Source organism: Festucalex cinctus, chromosome 8 (assembly GCF_051991245.1).
Source record: "Festucalex cinctus isolate MCC-2025b chromosome 8, RoL_Fcin_1.0, whole genome shotgun sequence".
Lineage (NCBI taxonomy): Eukaryota > Metazoa > Chordata > Actinopteri > Syngnathiformes > Syngnathidae > Festucalex > Festucalex cinctus.
This window is the reverse complement of record NC_135418.1, coordinates 17,593,922-17,610,827: the sequence shown is the minus strand read 5'-3', so window position 1 is coordinate 17,610,827 and position 16,906 is coordinate 17,593,922. Positions and strand designations below refer to the sequence as shown.

Genomic DNA, 16,906 nt, shown 5'->3' with positions numbered 1-16,906 from the left:
TTTTGTTGAATATTTAATTATAATTTTTTTCAAAGTTCATCATGAATTCATTAAAAAAATATTTTACGTAAAATATAAAAATAAATATGTAAACAAATATTAATTTGTACTATTATTTTTGGGGGAAATTCACAGGTAGCCACAGGAGAGGGACAAAAGAGAAGGTGGCTCCAGAGCCATAGGTTGCAGACCCCTGCTCTAATTATTATTATTTTTTATTTCAATCATTTATTTAAAAAAAAGAAAGAAGACAGTATAAAACAATATTCTTCATCATTTATTGAAAAGAAGCAGAAAGAAGTCTTGTAGTCTCTGCCCCGTTGGATCAAGGGTGTCCAAACCTTTCCGCCACATAGTATATAGAAGAAATTTATTAGTAGAAAATATTATTTTTTAGTATATCGGGTGCTTAAAAATGGATGGCGGGCCACAAATGACCACCGGGCCATAATTTGGACACCAATATGGATGCTCTAGGTCATATAGACACAATGTAGCTCATTTGGCCTTTCTGTACTTTTAGGTTAGAATTGTTAGTTGCATCACTGACCAGGTTCTGCTTCCTACCTGTTGGAGAAGGCGCGCACGTTCCTCCATTCTTGCAGTAGTCTCTGCACTGGTCAATCTCACAGCGATCTCCTCCATAGTTGGGCTGGCAGCGACATTTGGGTTGCTTGTGGGCGTTCAGGAAACAACTGCCGCCGTTCTGACACTGGACCAGGCAGGGGCCGCTCGGAGGCACTGCGGGCAATGATCGGCACAATGTGTTCACTGATGGCAATTTTGCATTTTGGTTGCTAGATTAAGCGACTTTTCAGCCTGCCCTAGCAAAGCTACCAGCAACAATTTTTGCTACTTTTCAAACTGTCTGTCGCGATGCTCACTCACAGTTAGGAGACAGCGTGGGAGTGGGCTGCTTCACACACGTGCCGTTGTCCAACGTGTGTCCGTTGGGACAGGTACAGACCGGCCCACTGGGACTCAGAAGGCACAGCCATTCACATTTCTTCCGGTCGCAGGGATTATTCACTGGAAAATAAAGACAGCTTACAATAGCACCACACTTTCTTCTTCTCTTCTTACTTGCTGTTGCCAAACTCACCCTCTGGCTGTTTGTTGCGGTGGTACAAAACCAAATCTGTGGCGTGGTTCATTCTCGTTGTCAGGTTCTCCACGTCGCCCTTGCCGAATTTATTGACTCGGAAGACGTGGTTGTGGATGTAGGTGATGCCGTAGATGTAGTCTTCAAAGATATCAATACTGAAGGGTTGATGGAGTTCTGTGGAAACAAGTACAGAGTGATGAAAGCCTTATAGATGGAAAATAAACTCAAATTTAGGATTGAGTAATACATAAAGGAGTATTGGGGCCACAATGAGGAGAAAAAAATGAGAACAAGAAAAAAAAAAAAGTGTAATTATGGAAAAATATACCGGTACATATATTTCAGATGTGAATGTAATATTAAGTCAATTTTCCAAACCAACATAAAAGCCGCTAATTCCCTATAGAGACTTGCTTTATATATTCTTTAGGATTTAATATTACTGTTAATATTTGTTTGATAATGTATTGATAATTGGATTTTTTTCCCCTTCAGATTTCAATTTGTATAGTTCCTAATCAGCAAAATCAACATATTTTTACATATTTTTTTTATTTTTTATATTTTGACTGTAATTATGGTTACCCTCAGAGGACTATTCTGACTGTGACCATCAATGTATAATCACCTCATCTTATTATTGCATATATACAATTAATTGCCTCTGCAATCATCAAATGGAAGTCATGTAAAATACGGACAAAAATGGTGAAATAAATGCTTCTTTTATGTAAAAAAAATATATAATAAATAACAAATAGATAAATAAAAAATTTTAATAAATAAATAAATAAATAATAATAATAATAATAATAATAATGAAAATTTGCAATTTTGGCTCAGATTTTTGAAATAACTAGAGCTGCAACAAATAATTATTGTTAATAATATATTAATCTGTCAATTATTTTATCGCTTAATCGAAGAGTCAAATAAAATAAAATAGTTTGCATCCCTTTCTTTAAAAAAAAAAAAAAAGGAAATTAATAAAAATTGACAATACAGAAAATTAAAATTTCCAAAGTAAATGCAAATGTTTCATTTTGATTCAACACAATGATAATCAGCCTGGGTAACTAAAAAATGTATCTAAATAATTAATCGGTTATGAAAAATCATTATTGATTAATTTGATAACCAATTAGTTGTTGATTAATCAATTAAATGTTGCACCTCTAAAAATAATACATCAATTTAGCAAGAAACCTGAAGTAGACGCAATTCGTTTGATTTAGTGGGCAACTACAAAAATTAAGTGGCAATATCGATGTTGCAACCTGGCCTTGACTTTCACATATTGGACACATACAGTACTGTATGGAAATACAAGTAAAAAGCGCCACTCAACTATTCTTGATGCTGTTGACAGCCACAACTGCATCACTGCCATTCAGCCTGACGCTGCCGATCAACGATAGTTTAGCATCGGCCCAATACAGGCGCTGGTTGAAGTAGTCCACTGCAAGGCCTGAGCAAAAAAAAACAAAAACAGTGCAAAGTTACAAAAGATGCATTTCATTGGTGGATGTGGTTTATTTATATTCTACCGGTTGGCCACTGAATGTTTTCTTCCACCAGCGTCTCTCTCATGGTTCCATCCATGGCAGCCGTCTCAATCTTGGGGTGGTTCCCCCAGTCTGCCCAGTACATTTTCCTAGAGAATGACATGGAAGTGAATTGGACACATTTCCAATACAAGCAAGCTTTTTCCCTTCCCTGCTTACCCTCTGGGAGGGTCGACCACGATGGCATACGGCTCGTCAATCATGCCCGAGATGAGTGTTTTGCGGTGGTGCCCTCCGCTAAGCTGAGCCACCTCGATCACGTCTCGACCAGAGTCGGTCCAATACAGGTTCCCTGCCACCCAGTCCACAGCAATGCCTCGGGGCATCTTCAGATCAGGGATCTAAACGCAGAGCGCCAAAGTCCAATTACAACAACAACAAAGCGAGCGTTAGCGTTCACGTCTTTACCTCCACATTGGTGACCCGCGATTCCGTCTGCCGTCGGTTACGGTTGTTGTTGGGTGACGGGGAGGAGGAAGAAGGCAGTTCGTACGAAGATATGCGCCCCGTGTGCCAGTTGGTCCAGTAAATGCGGTTTGTCTTGATGTGCACATCCATGGCGTCAATGCGCACGTTGGCGTCGCCCTGGAAGATTTGCTCGTAGCGCCAGTTTGGCATGGACGGGTCCAGGCCGCGGATTTCGTTGTCATCCGCGATGTAGAGAACCTGTCTCTGAGCTGGGGAGGGTGAGGTTCACCAATATTTTTTTTTCCATAAAATGTTCGAATAGAATGCTAAAAATGTCATCAACCCCACAAAAATTCTTGACAATAATACAGTGTTCCCTTGTTCCAAAAACCGTGATAATGAAAATCCGCATGAATTAAAAACATAAAGAAATAAAACATCCCCTTAATTATATTTATTTTTTCATTTATTTTATTATTATTATTATTATTATTGTTTTGGTATGATTTTTACTTTAGAAAAAAAAAATAATTCATCATATCTGTTCTTTTTTCATTGACATTAATTTTTTCCCCATTAAAAGTATGATTTGTTAAATTTGCTTATTATACAGCACAGTATTTTTTTTTCATTTATTATATGGTTTTTCATTTTGGTAAGATTTTTAAGTTTATTATGAATGCTTTTTCCTTCATCATTTATGTTTTTTTTTTCATTTATTTTTCCATTAAAAGTATGCTTTTTTTAATTTACTTATTATACAGCACAGTATATTATTTTCTATCTTTGGAATGCGGACAGACACCGTTGGCAAGGTCTCGTTGAGATGAATTTGCGGATGCCTGTATGTCCCTGGTCGGACGTAGGGTTCGAGAGATATGGCCGTGCAAAGACCAAAAACAATAAACAAATCAAAAAGCGTGTAAAAAAAAACAAAAAAAAAACAAACAAACTGCAAAACAGCGAAGCCGCGCAAGATAAACCCGAGATAAACGAGAGAACACTGTATCTCAATATCAGAAGGCGGCCATTTTTCCACTTGCTGTGGGGTGAAAATGACATCACAGTTGCTCAGGCCTCACGTAACAACCAATCACAGCTTAGCTTCAGAAAACAGGTGAACTGTTATTGGTCGTCGCCTGAGCAACTGTGATGTCGTCTTCCGTCGACAGCAAGTGGCAAAAGTGCCGCCCCCTGAGATGGATAAAAACGGCTGGATTTTGCTGCACAACTCATATTCCACAAATGTAATATCAATCAGAATGTCATGTTTAGACTAGTGAGGTCACATATAACATATTATTGTCAAGAAATGTTTAAGGTTGACTCCCACATTCAGTAGTCATTGTACTCACTATCAGCTTTGCAAGTGTCATTGATCCTGGTGAAGTACTTGTGGCAGCTGCACTTGTATGATCCCTTTGTGTTGTTGCAGATGTGAGAACACACTCCAAACTCCCTGCACTCGTTCTTATCTGTCAACACAGACGGTTGGCAAACTGTTCATGTAACATCACACGGGAGCAAGTGCTGCCAAAGAACACACCTTCACATCTGTTATGCCCGTAGGACTGGAAGCCCGGTTTGCAGGAGCAAAACGAGCTGGTCCCGTTGACCACACAGTGCGCTTCGTCGCCGTCGCCGCACACGGTCCTGTTGTTGCGGCAGTCGTTCAACACGGTGTCTGCGAGGCAACGGCGTCACGGTTAGAACAGAGCGGAGCGGGCCACGCCGTCACGGCATCGCCTACCTTTCTTATTGCAGTTGATTTCATCAGATCCGTAATCCTCGCAGTCGTTGAAGAAGTTACAGCGCAGGACTGAGCTGATGCAGCGGCCACTGGAGCACTGGAATTCATCTTTTTGGCAGATTGGTGTGGATGGGGTGCGCTCTGAAGGGAATCCAGAGTCATTGTTGACTTTTTTGAGAAGATGCCCGCACCACGGTTTAAACATGTACAAACTAGCATGTCAACAGCTTTACTTGGTCAAGTCTTTTTCAGAATTCCTACTAAATACAATGGGGTAAAATTTATGCATGTGCTAAGCTGAGGAGATAATAGCTAAACGACATGACTGTATGCAGTAATAAGCTGGCATATGGCAAATTTTAAAGCAATAAAATAAAATAAAAAGTTTTTCTTCCTCCCATTCCTTTTCAGGCTCGATTTAGTTGACTATTGTTTGGAAAAATTGCTATTTTGTTGATGTTGATTGCTGCCTGAAATAAATTAACAAATGAAATGAAAAATCGGATTAGGCAGAGAAGGTCCCCAACTTAATCTTACTGACTCCAATATTAGCCGTTGTTCCCACAGAGCAGAGAGAAAATATACCTGTGAGTATTGTGAATTCTCTGTATGTGTTTTTAATTAGTGTCAACATTATGTTATTTCTTTAAGTTGGTTAATGACTTTTCACATTATATTTTATATCAGCAGTAAGCTAGCAGACTTTAGACACAATTACATGGTGTAATTGAACATTTTGCTATTTAAAAATACCATGTTTAATTTTCATTTTTTAAATAATATATACATTTTACAGTAAACTTCACTGTGAGTGCTAAATAAACAAATCTTATTTGGAGAACTATGAGTGAGACAGTAATATCTGGCGCCATTGAATAATTTCAAAAGTTTGTTTTAACAAGTTTAAATGTGTTTAATAGAGAAAGATGGAACTGCCAATGCGGAGTAAAGAGTGAATGGGCAATATCGTTCAAATGTTTTGGTGAAATGTAGGTCAAATGCATTTTTTTCTATAATGCAGCTGCTCTTAGAACACATCGCCTGCAATAAACGAGGGTTTATTGTACTGTAGAAGGGATTCTTCATTGTAAATGTACAATTGCTATAATTTATATAATATCCATCTGAAACAAAGTTCAGATTATAATATTCGGTGTGTTCCAAATGAAGAAAACATCAATCCAACTCACGACAGTTGACTTCATCGCTGTTGTCCCCGCAGTTGTTGATCCCGTCGCAGCGTTTCGATATTGGCAGGCACACGCGGTCGTTATGACAGCGGAACTGCCTTGTGGGCGGACACTGGAATTTAACTTGGAGAGGAGAAGAAGAGAGTGGCTCGGAGGGTGAGTGAAACGTCCGTTTGCGAGCAATGCGCAGGGAAGCTGTCAAAGTGTTTTTCTTACCACATTCCTCTGGCTTCTCGTCAGAATTGTCTCCGCAGTCATCCTCGCCGTCACATTTCCAGCCCAGCGGTTTGCACAGAGTGTTGTTGCACTGGAACTCATCCAGGGGGCAGTGTCTTCCCACTGAAATAGGAAGGGGATGACATGCAGTTCAATGATCTTCCACTAGATGGCAGAAGGTGAACAATTAACCTTTGAATTCATGTTTGTTTCTTCATATTGTTTTAGATTTAGAATCACATTGAGAAGGTATAAAGTGTTTCTCACCACCAGTGTCACATTTTTCCTCATCGCTGCCATCCATACAGTCGGGGTCGGCATCGCAGCGCCAGCGGATGGGGATGCAGTGGCCGTTTTTGCACTGAAACTGATCACTGTCACACTTGACGTCACAGCCATTCTGGATCGAAACAAACAACAATCCTTCCTGTTAGCGTTGCCAGTTTTCAAGTGTTAAACGGCAGGAATTGAGCAAATACCTCATCGGAGCCATCGGCACAGTCGTGGTCGCCGTCACATTTCCAGCGCCCGGCGATGCAGCGGCCATTTGTGCAGGCAAATTCGCTCTCTGAACACTGCCGAGGAACTGGGGGAAAAGAGTTTTATAGTTTAGGAGGATAAGAGATGCTTGTCAGTTTGGAAGAAAAGGGAGGAGGAGCAGAAAAAAAAGAGGAAACACTGCAACAGATAATAAAGGTTGCCGTCTGTTGAGCATCAAGCAGATAGATAAAAAAAAAAAGCTGTTTCTTTCAGGAATGACTCATGGGGAGCAGAGGTGGGGATAGGACAGCATACTGTATACTATGGTGGAAGATTTAGGGGGATGGGGGGGGGGGGGGGGGGGGTCTGAAAGGGGCAGAAAGGACAAAGACCAAGTAGCTGAGGTTGTTTAGTTGAAACTATGAAAACACCTACCTCTGGCTCACAGCAACAGGCCAGTGTGAAATACAAAATAGATATGAGATGATATGAGATGTGAAAATGACCAAATGACCGATTCAAAGGGAATCTCGTCGTCGAGTGAATCAAACAGCAAAACAGTGAAATGTGACACATTGCTAACCACTCACACAGTTACAAACACTCACTGGACACCTGCACAATTGAGTCCAAATGACGGGCTGGGGGTCATTTGCGGCACAAGATCCGTTTTTCAGTGGCCCGCGGCATATTACAAATACATATTTGGGCATGGCCCACAGTTTTTTTTATTTTTTATTTTTATTTATTTTATTTTTATTTTTTTTAAAGGAGAGAGGTAGGCAGAGTTGTTAAATTATGCTCTTTTGTTATATTGACATTTTAAATGTTTGAAATAAAAGTTGAAAGAGTTATTTTACTCTCTTCCAAGTATAAAGGTTTACTCTGTTTAGAGTGGGACCAAATACAGTCTTCTTAGAGTAAAATTTACTCTATGAAAAAAATAAAAATAAAAAGAGTGAGGGTGTGGGAAAAATAGGTGCCACTAAAGATACAGATAAACTATTTTTGACTAAAATAACATAATTTCGCCTCAAAACACCGGGGAATAAAGATAAAGTAAAATAATATAAGTAAAGTAAAGTAAAATAAAGTTCAATTTTTGAAGGAAATTGTTTCTCCCACTTTTTATTGTGTGACGGGTCCAATTTATAAACATATCACGTGAATGATTCTTAAGTAACACTTTTAAAAATTGATCATAAATTATTCAAAAATAACTAGAAAAATATAAACAATATATAACTAGTTGCTTGACTGATTTTAGCACGTGGCATAAATTATAATTGAATAATTTTAAAGAAGCCTGTGCATTCTTCCATTTTTTTTCATGTATGCAAACAAAAAAGTACATATTAAAAGTAAAAAAAAAAAAGTATACGTGCATTGTGCAGGTCTTTATTGCATGAAAGCAATCAAACTAATGTTATTTTGTTTGTTAAAAAAAAGTATCTGACTGTTACAGTTTTTAATCACACTCAAGAGCAGAATAATCTTACAATGGATTCATAACACAAACAAAACTGAGTTTTTAAGGCACTATAAAACATAATAATGGTGCATTCCAGAGCGCCAGGGAGGCTGGGAATTTTTAAACCAAGACTAGAAAATGTATATTGAAACACCATTTACATTTGGGGCTTCTACCCATGAAAACTAAGTTTTTATAAAATATATTTGTAAGCATGCAGAGTGTACTTGTTCCATGGCTATCTAACACTACCAGTTCAGCATGGAATAAGGTATGAAGATCTATCAAGAAGTATCTCGCAAGAGAGATTTCAAAACCTTAATGTTGTATTCAATGAGTAACATAGTGAGTGTGAACCTACCACACTTGTCTTCATCAGAGTTGTCCCCGCAGTCATTGTCGTAGTCGCATTGCCAGCGTCCGGGCACGCAGCGGTTGTTCTTACAGCGGAACTGATATGGCTCGCACGTCCGCTCATCTGACCATCAAAGCAACACAAAGAGCACACAATTTTCAGAATTTTCAATAGTATAGCAATAAACATTTTGTCTACTCACCACACTCCTCTTTGGGTTCATCTGAAGCATCGCCGCAGTCATCCTCGCCGTCGCACTTCCAGCGTGCTGGGATGCAGCGGCCCGAGTCCTTGCAGCGGAACTCGTCCACGCCGCATGTCATTTGAGCTGCAGCGGTGATGAGATTTAATAAAAGGAAATGCAAGTTCACATTAGAGGAAAGTGGACAGTTTTTCTTTGGAAATTTAGTTCATCGAGCTGGTCATTTTAAATCGAGGTTCCTCTATATATACACACACAGTATATTCAAAGCCGTAGCAGTGGAATTGAGATATATTAGTTTCATAATATCTAATTAAATGCATAAATATTTCCAGACAAGAATGTTATATGTGACCTCACTAGTCTAAACACGACATTCTGATTAATATTACATTTGTGGAATATGAGTTATACAGGAAAATACAGCCCTTTCTATCCATCTCAGGGGGTGATCAGTTTGCCACTTGCTGTCGACTGAAGATCACAGTTGCCTGAGCCATGAGCAACTGTGATGTCATTTTCATGCGAAGCAAGTGGCAAAATGGCCGCCTTCTGATACTGATAAAAACTGCTAGATTTTGCTGCTTAACTCATATTCAACTAACACAATATTAAGCAAAATGCTGTATTTAGACGAGGGGGGCTGCACAGTCGTGCTAGTTTCATAAAAAAAAAAAAAAAAAATCATTTTGTCAATGCATATTTATCACCAGACTAAAACCCTCCATGATAAACAATACCAGGGACTAAATCAGTATGCAGTTTCGTCAACTAATAAAGACGAGAAAAAAAATGTCCTTCACTTAATAAAAACAGGACTAAAATCTATGGACATTTTAGTTCATAAACAAAAAAGGAGCAAAAATTAATATGATTTTGTAAAATCGTGTCTCTGCTAATCGGACACTGTCATGTGACACAGAGACCCCCCCCCTTTCAAATCTGTATTTAACGAGTACAAAACACACAAACACATGGGACAGACAGGAGGTGAATTCAAAGTAAAGGGTTAAAAAAAATAAAATAAATTATAGTTATATTATAACATTAATCCAATGGCTATAATATTCCAACAATAATGTTAATCCGACCGCAAAATAATGCTGGCTAACATACTAGCATGGAGCCATAGTAGCCACTTGTTAATAGACTGTAATTGTGTGTCAAATTGTTTTTCATCAAAAAGATCATAGAAAATTTTATGTGAAATAGTTTTAGATCCGAAAAGGTTCAATATAATCTGTTGACAAAAAAAATACATACAGGGGTAAAAGTATTGTCCTGACTAAAACTAGACTAAAATGTTGACAGTTTTGGTGACTAAAACTAGACAAATGAAATTATTTTTTTCTTGGACTAAATTAAAGACTAAAATGCTTGATTTATAGTCGACTAAAAATACACCAAATAAAAACGGGATGAGGTTGACTATGATAAAAACTAACAAGTGTGATTGAAACAGGACGAAAACAGACAAAATTAAAAAATGACAGATAAAATTAACACTACAGAACAGAACATATTGCGAACAATTTGTTTTTGGTTTGACTTCCCCTTTAAGAAAAATAAAATATCAAGTTTCCTACGGATGAATACTAGTGCTTTTTGCAAAGAAATACAGCTTTGATAATGGTCCGATGCGTCTTACTGCAGTTGGCAGGCTCATCAGATCCATCCACGCAGTCATTGTCCCGGTCACACACCCACACCCGCGGAATACAGCGCTTGGTGACGGCACACTGGAACTGGTTGGGGGCGCATGTCACCTCCGCTATACAGACGACAGAGGGAGCATTAGTCTATCTTCCATGCAGGAAGCAAACACAATCTGACAATATTTTACTGGTAAAACTCACGACAATCTTTCTCATCCTCTCCCTCTCCGCAGTTGTCCTGACCGTTGCAACGGAAGATGCCAGGGATGCAGCGACTGGGGTGGGTGCATTTAAACTGACTGGGCAGGCACACATGGATATCTGGAGGGTGGGTGCAAAAAAGATTAATGGTAGAAATTTGGGAAAAGAAGATTAAACTTCTCAACTTAATAAACATACCACAATTGGCTTCGTCCGAATTATCTTGGCAGTCATTATCTCCGTCACAGATGTAGGCGGGATTTGTGCAAATTCCTGTGCCGCACTGGAACTGACCCGGTCTGCACTTAAACTCGGCTAGAGTGACAAGATGGATGGATATTACGAGACACGACAGTAAAGTACGAGGGCGATCACGACGAGGTAGCGTTCGTCACTTACGGCAATCGGCGGGCTCATCTGAACGGTCCCCACAGTCATCTTCAGTGTCACATTTCCACCAAAATGGAATACACTTGTCGTTTTTGCAAACAAACTGAAGAATCAGAGAAGGGAATCCCTTATTTATACACATAAGGCCAAAAAAGGCACAGAATAATTTCTAGAAACTTTCCATGGGAAGGCTAGTAGGGAAATTTAAATTGGACAGAAGCTTATGATGACATTGAATTTAATATGACATCTTTAATTTACCCATTTAAATAATTTTCTCCCAATGACGTATAAATACGTTCTATTTTCTATAAATGTTTTAAATGTCCCAAAGACGTAGTTCTACATTTTTCTGTTTTTTTTTTTATGCTAAAGCATACAGAAAGCTTCGATGCAGCCTCTGAACTGAAGACAACAGGTGAAGCAATGGTAGTTATTCCAAAAACGGCCAGCAGGTGGCAGCAGAGTATAAAAGATCAACCAGGGAACCATGTTGGAAAAAAACTTTTAGTCACATTTCTAAATAGATTTGTGAAAAAGGACAAAATTTAGCTATATTCTAACGCTAATTGCTGAAAAACGGAAACAGATAGAAAAATATACTTTTTTTTTCCTGACAAAAGAAGAGACTCCAATCTTTCTTTTGGGCACAGCAAAAGAACACAATATTTTATGAGCCTTGCAAAATCAGTAAAACAACCGGGAGTGAAGGGGACGAAAATAGCTGGGAGTAAATGAGATAATTCCCATAGAAAGTTTCAAAATCCTCCGGCGACGTCATCATTTTAAATGAGCGCACCTGACTGGCAGTGCAGTTCGACAAGCACTGTTTGCCATCTGCTGCCAGATAAAAGTTAGTGGGGCAGGCACATTTGTAGCCGCCTCCTGGTGAGAGTAGACACAGGTTACTGCAGCCGCCATTGTCCGTCTGGCACGGGTGATCCGCAACTGCAGAGCAAAGCGAAAGGAAATTAGACGTTCCATCAGTGACGGCAACTGCAAGATGATTCGGTCGTACCCTCCGGCTGGCGGTATGGGTGGTAAATATGGACGTCCATTGGTCTGTGTAGGGTGCTAATCAGCAAGGTTTTGTTGGTTCCTAGAGTCTTATGAGCTCTGTTGATGGATTTGGTCTCCCAGTCTGTCCAGTAGATGTACTCCTCAAACAGAGTCATCGCAAAAATGTGGGGGATATCCTGGGTCAGAACTGCACATGGAAGGAGATACACACATTGGTAGCAAAATACACAACTCCACTCCCACCTGGCTGTGTGTGTTTTACCGGTGTGTCTGTTGGTTCCGTCCAAGCTGGCGAAGGCGATGTAGTCCTCACGTGCGTCGGCCCAGTAGATGCGGTCATTCACAAAGTCCAGAGTCAGACCATTGGGCCAGGTGATCTTGTCCTCCACAATGACGGTCCTGTTTGTGCCATCCATTCCAATCCTCCCAATATGAGGGGTGTCACCCCAGTCTGACCAGTACAAGTACCTGTCAAAAAACATACAAACATTAGAATTACTGCATCAAAATAGAGACAAACCCAAATGTAAACAGGAGCAGCTGGCCTGAACCCACGTTGCCTTGCATGCGGCAACATTTTTTTTGTCTTTTTATATAAATTGTCATACCCATAGCGTACATCCACAGCCACAGCCCTTGGTTCCCTCAAGCCATTGTTGACAAGAACTGTCCGGTATGCCCCATTCAGCTTTGACACTTCAATAGTGTCTCGCCCTTTATCGCACCAGTACAGGTTTCCTCCTACCCAGTCCACTGCAAGCCCATCTGGGTTGCTAAGTGATGTGCGATGGAGGACCTGCCCAAAAACAAAAACAAAAAAACTACTTTAATTAATTGTAATTAATAAAATAATGTAATTAATCGCATGACTTCAATAGTTAACTCACAATTAATTGCAAATGTTATATCTTTTCTAAAGGGTACAATAAAATGTACAATAAAACATTTTCATTTAATTTTCATACTCTTGTTAACATAAAAGTGGAAAAAAATGTTGAAACTAATAGAAATATGGCTGCATCTTTTTAGTCATTGATATAGTAGTTTCATATTAATTCATAAAATTGAGTTGAAATTATAAAGATGTATTAGACTGTAAAAACCCCCCCGAGTGATATTGATTTGTGTTGGTCGTTTTTCTGCCACTAGATGGCATAATTGCATTTGTAAGGTAATTAATTGCATTAAAAAAAATAGTGGCATTAAAGGATAGTGATGTAACAATGTCCAAACATCACGATACGAAAAAAAAGAGCCCATACAAAAAAAAAAAAAAAAAAAAAAAAAAAAAAAAAAAAAAAGAATATTGTGCATATAATTTACCTACAATCTCTAATAACACTTAATATTGAGGCACATACACATTGAGTTCCTCCACATATTGACTCTGTTCATAAGCACAACACGTGCCCCTTCATCTGACCATTAGCGTGGATATTAAACAAGAAGGGCTAAAACATGCCTTGTGAAAATTAAACTGTACAAAAAAACTAGCCACCAGAGGGTGTTGGAATTTCACAAATGGAAATCAAAAATTTTTTTTAACAGATGTGCTGCTTTTATTATCGTGGCATGACGATATTGTGGCAATTTTAATATCGAGATATCACAATATTGTCATTATTGTTACATCCCTATTATAGGAGGAACTTTTAACTCAAAATTAACGCACTAATTTTGACACCCATACATACACATTTTTTTGTTTTTTCTGCTGTACAACTTGACACAAAAAAAAAATGTCACAATATAAGTCACACTGACCTGAACATCACTGCCATTGATGTGCATTCGTCGGATCATGCTGCCCTGCGTGGTCACATCGGTCCAATAAATCATCTGCTGGCGATAGTCAAAGTCCAAAGCCACAGCATTGTTCAATCCCTGCCAACGCACAGATATTAGTTAGAACCCCAGCAGAAGCGCATAGAAACTGACACTGTCATGGAAGCAGCAGAGCTCACCTGTTTGAGGAGAGTGTAGTTGGAGCCATCCAAGTTGAGTTTGCGTAGGTAGTAGCGATTGGCAAAGATTAGGAAGGGTTCCTCATCTGTATAAAGCAGAGGAATTATTCAAGAACACTGAATGATTTTCAAGACTATTATGCGTAGCTTGCTCTTCTTTTCATGATTTTCGTCTTGCAGGGCTCCAGATTAACATTTTTATTATTGTTATCATTATATATATATTTTTTTTTTTACTAGGAGCCCCTAACATGCATTTTTAGGTAAAAAATTGGAACATTTAGGGGTGCTCACTGTAAATGAACTTTTGTAAATGTTCACATTTTTATTGCATTACTGATAAATGGGTTGAAGTGTGGAGCATGAGTTTGTTAGCAACAAAAAATATTGAATAATAATAAAAATCAAACTAAAATAAAGAAATAAATCAGCAAACTTTAGTGGCAAAATTCCACCGTTTAGGAGCAGTCTGGTGCTTTGTCTTTCATTAAGGAAATGCTATTTGAATATACTGTAAGCCCAGTTGGGCTCTGAGGTCTGCAGACTCAAAGCAAACATGGTGAAGCGGCTTTTAGCTGTTATGCTAGCTGTTATGCTACATATAAATAGAATAAGTTGCCAATAGAAATGAAGTCAGCTCCACTTTTAAGGTCTTTTAAGCATTTTTATTTTTGGATTTAAATGCTTCTATGTAATCTAGTAATTTTAATCATCTTTTTTTTGTAGTTTTTTTTGTTTTTGCTTTATTTTGAATGCCTTCAGCTGTTCTGTTTGTAATTGCTTTTAAGTTTTGTGCTTTGGTAAAGTTATGTATTGCAAATAATGTATTTATCTATTCTAACCACCTATGACAGGCGTTTTTGTGACACTATTGTTGTGTGCCTTAAGATTTTTCTAATGTAAATATGTGCCTAGTACATTATAAATCGCCATGGTTGTGTATGTGAGTCAGTCTATATGTTTTAGTCCTGAGACTGATTGATGATCTGTCTACCCTAAATGAGCACAGATGGGCTTTTTGAAAAAGAAATTCTGGTCTGTCTCTTACCAGATGTCGATTTGCATATGGTGGGGTTTTCTGGGCTAAGCTGGAACCCCTCAACACACAGGCAGTGGAAGCTTCCATGTGTGTTAATGCAACGCTGCGTGCAGGGGTAGGTGCTTGTACACTCGTCCACGTCAACGCACGTCTTGCCGTCATCTTTCAGCCGGAATCCAGGGTGGCATCTGCACTGTGAGGTGACCGAGCAAACAGCAGGTAAAGCCGCAGTACACAATCATAAAGCTGTACATACATACACGTTTAAATCACTTCTGAGATTCACTTACCTTGAAGCCTATCTTCAGGTCCTCACAAAGCTGAGAGCAGCCACTCAATTTGGTGTTCAGGCACTCGTTAATAAAGCAGTTGAGCTCATCTGAGCCATCGCCGCAGTCGTCCTTATGATCGCATAGTAATGTGTCGTTGATGCATTTCCCGTTGTTGCAGGCGTATGCTGTGTCATTGCATTTTTTCTCTGTTGCATACACACACACACACACACACAAAATAAAAATAAAACAATTGCTACACCTTACCCTCATAAACAGTCAATATATAACCTGGGCCGAGGCAGCGTAGATTTTTAGGCGCTTCGTCTGAGTGGTCATGGCAGTCAAAGTCCCCGTCGCACTCCCATGAGCTCTGAATGAGGCAGCGTCCATTGGCACAGCGGAATTCATTGGGTCGGCAGGTCGGGTATTCTGTCGCATGCGATGACAGGAGAATTGAGCCGCGAGAATCGCCCGCTCGCTTTTGTAAAAACAAGTCCACTTACCGCACTCCTGCGACTCATCCGAGCCGTCACTGCAGTCGTTGTCGTGGTCGCACACAAAGTGCTTGGGAATACACTGCCGGTTTTGGCACATGAACTCATTGTTGCTGCATGTGTTGTTAAAGACTGGGACACAAACAAACATACTGGGTCAGTGACAGAAATACTTTTTTTTTCTTGTCAATTTGATTGCATCCAAGCTCCTCTGTAACTCACCACAACCAGCTTTGACGCTCTCGTCCGCCCCGTCGGGACAGTCTTTGTCTCCGTCGCACTTCCAGCGCTGAGGGATACACATGTGGGAGCCGGGACACTGGAAGGCTTCGGGACTGCATGTTTTGGTCTCTATCAATGTTAAAGGAAACAATCGGGAGTCACTTCTTTTCATCAGCTACTCAATGAACTACTAAAGATATGTAGATTAATACGTACTTCAGGTTTCTACCAACAAATCAGCGATGTCGTGTTTCACTGGAGTAGTTTAATGTTTCGTTTAAGATGTTCAATACAACTTTTTGTCAGACCTTTATGAAATTAATAGCATTTCTTTATTCTTCAAATGTCTAATTTCTAGTTCCTGGTTGCAAAACAACCACAAGAGGCAGTTTAAAAAAACTACAGGTATTTGTTTACATCAGCTGCAGCTAATTCTCCTCTGGGGAATCTGACCTTGACTTCATACATTGTAGAGTAAGACCACCAATAGGTCACTTGTAGAACAGAAGGCGGGCAACATAAGCACTGTGACCATTTGGTGAAGGGTTGTGCACAAATCAGTTAAGTAATGGATTGGCCGTCGTAAATAAACCATGCGTGGAAGCGACATATTCTGCTATCACCAGGAAGTAGTTTAGCTTTGCGTGTTTCTGTCTTTGTGTGCCAGACCCTGTCCTAGCAACAGAATAATTGCCTGCTTTAACGTCTAATTGTGGGCTTCTCACACAGCAAACAAAAGGGACTTCGCAAACTTGGACAGTGGAACTGTCTCTCACTCCTTAGGTTAGACAAACGAGTTTAGCATTAGTATGCCTACTAGCCCATTATTAGCGAGCATAGCATTAGCGAAGACGAAGCTACTAGCGTAGCATTAGCGAGCTTGTCATTAGCGAAGGCGAAGTTA

General features: G+C 39.4%; 1 protein-coding gene across 5 annotated transcripts in view; it reads right to left on the bottom strand.

Moving 5' to 3' along the window:
• The window catches only part of LOC144023246 (low-density lipoprotein receptor-related protein 1-like), a 120,783-nt gene that overhangs the window by 4,877 nt on the left and 99,000 nt on the right, over positions 1-16,906 (bottom strand). For 4 of the 5 annotated variants that reach the window (XM_077528453.1, XM_077528455.1, XM_077528456.1 and 1 more), the window contains 31 exons: positions 16,003-16,131; positions 15,790-15,912; positions 15,575-15,715; positions 15,302-15,489; positions 15,021-15,204; positions 13,973-14,058; positions 13,773-13,892; positions 12,617-12,804; positions 12,271-12,476; positions 12,007-12,195; positions 11,788-11,936; positions 10,998-11,091; positions 10,797-10,913; positions 10,599-10,718; positions 10,391-10,513; positions 8,743-8,868; positions 8,547-8,663; positions 6,714-6,820; positions 6,502-6,634; positions 6,235-6,357; positions 6,019-6,141; positions 4,829-4,969; positions 4,625-4,762; positions 4,434-4,553; positions 3,079-3,347; positions 2,830-3,011; positions 2,653-2,759; positions 2,454-2,573; positions 1,103-1,279; positions 889-1,029; positions 568-741 (listed from right to left, as the gene is read on the bottom strand). In XM_077528453.1, coding sequence (XP_077384579.1) covers positions 568-741; positions 889-1,029; positions 1,103-1,279; positions 2,454-2,573; positions 2,653-2,759; positions 2,830-3,011; positions 3,079-3,347; positions 4,434-4,553; positions 4,625-4,762; positions 4,829-4,969; positions 6,019-6,141; positions 6,235-6,357; positions 6,502-6,634; positions 6,714-6,820; positions 8,547-8,663; positions 8,743-8,868; positions 10,391-10,513; positions 10,599-10,718; positions 10,797-10,913; positions 10,998-11,091; positions 11,788-11,936; positions 12,007-12,195; positions 12,271-12,476; positions 12,617-12,804; positions 13,773-13,892; positions 13,973-14,058; positions 15,021-15,204; positions 15,302-15,489; positions 15,575-15,715; positions 15,790-15,912; positions 16,003-16,131 — 4,455 coding nt within the window. Of the gene's footprint in view, positions 1-567; positions 742-888; positions 1,030-1,102; positions 1,280-2,453; positions 2,574-2,652; positions 2,760-2,829; positions 3,012-3,078; positions 3,348-4,433; positions 4,554-4,624; positions 4,763-4,828; positions 4,970-6,018; positions 6,142-6,234; positions 6,358-6,501; positions 6,635-6,713; positions 6,823-8,546; positions 8,664-8,742; positions 8,869-10,390; positions 10,514-10,598; positions 10,719-10,796; positions 10,914-10,997; positions 11,092-11,787; positions 11,937-12,006; positions 12,196-12,270; positions 12,477-12,616; positions 12,805-13,772; positions 13,893-13,972; positions 14,059-15,020; positions 15,205-15,301; positions 15,490-15,574; positions 15,716-15,789; positions 15,913-16,002; positions 16,132-16,906 lie in introns of those variants that run through there. The other variant, XR_013284509.1, reaches the window with a different exon arrangement.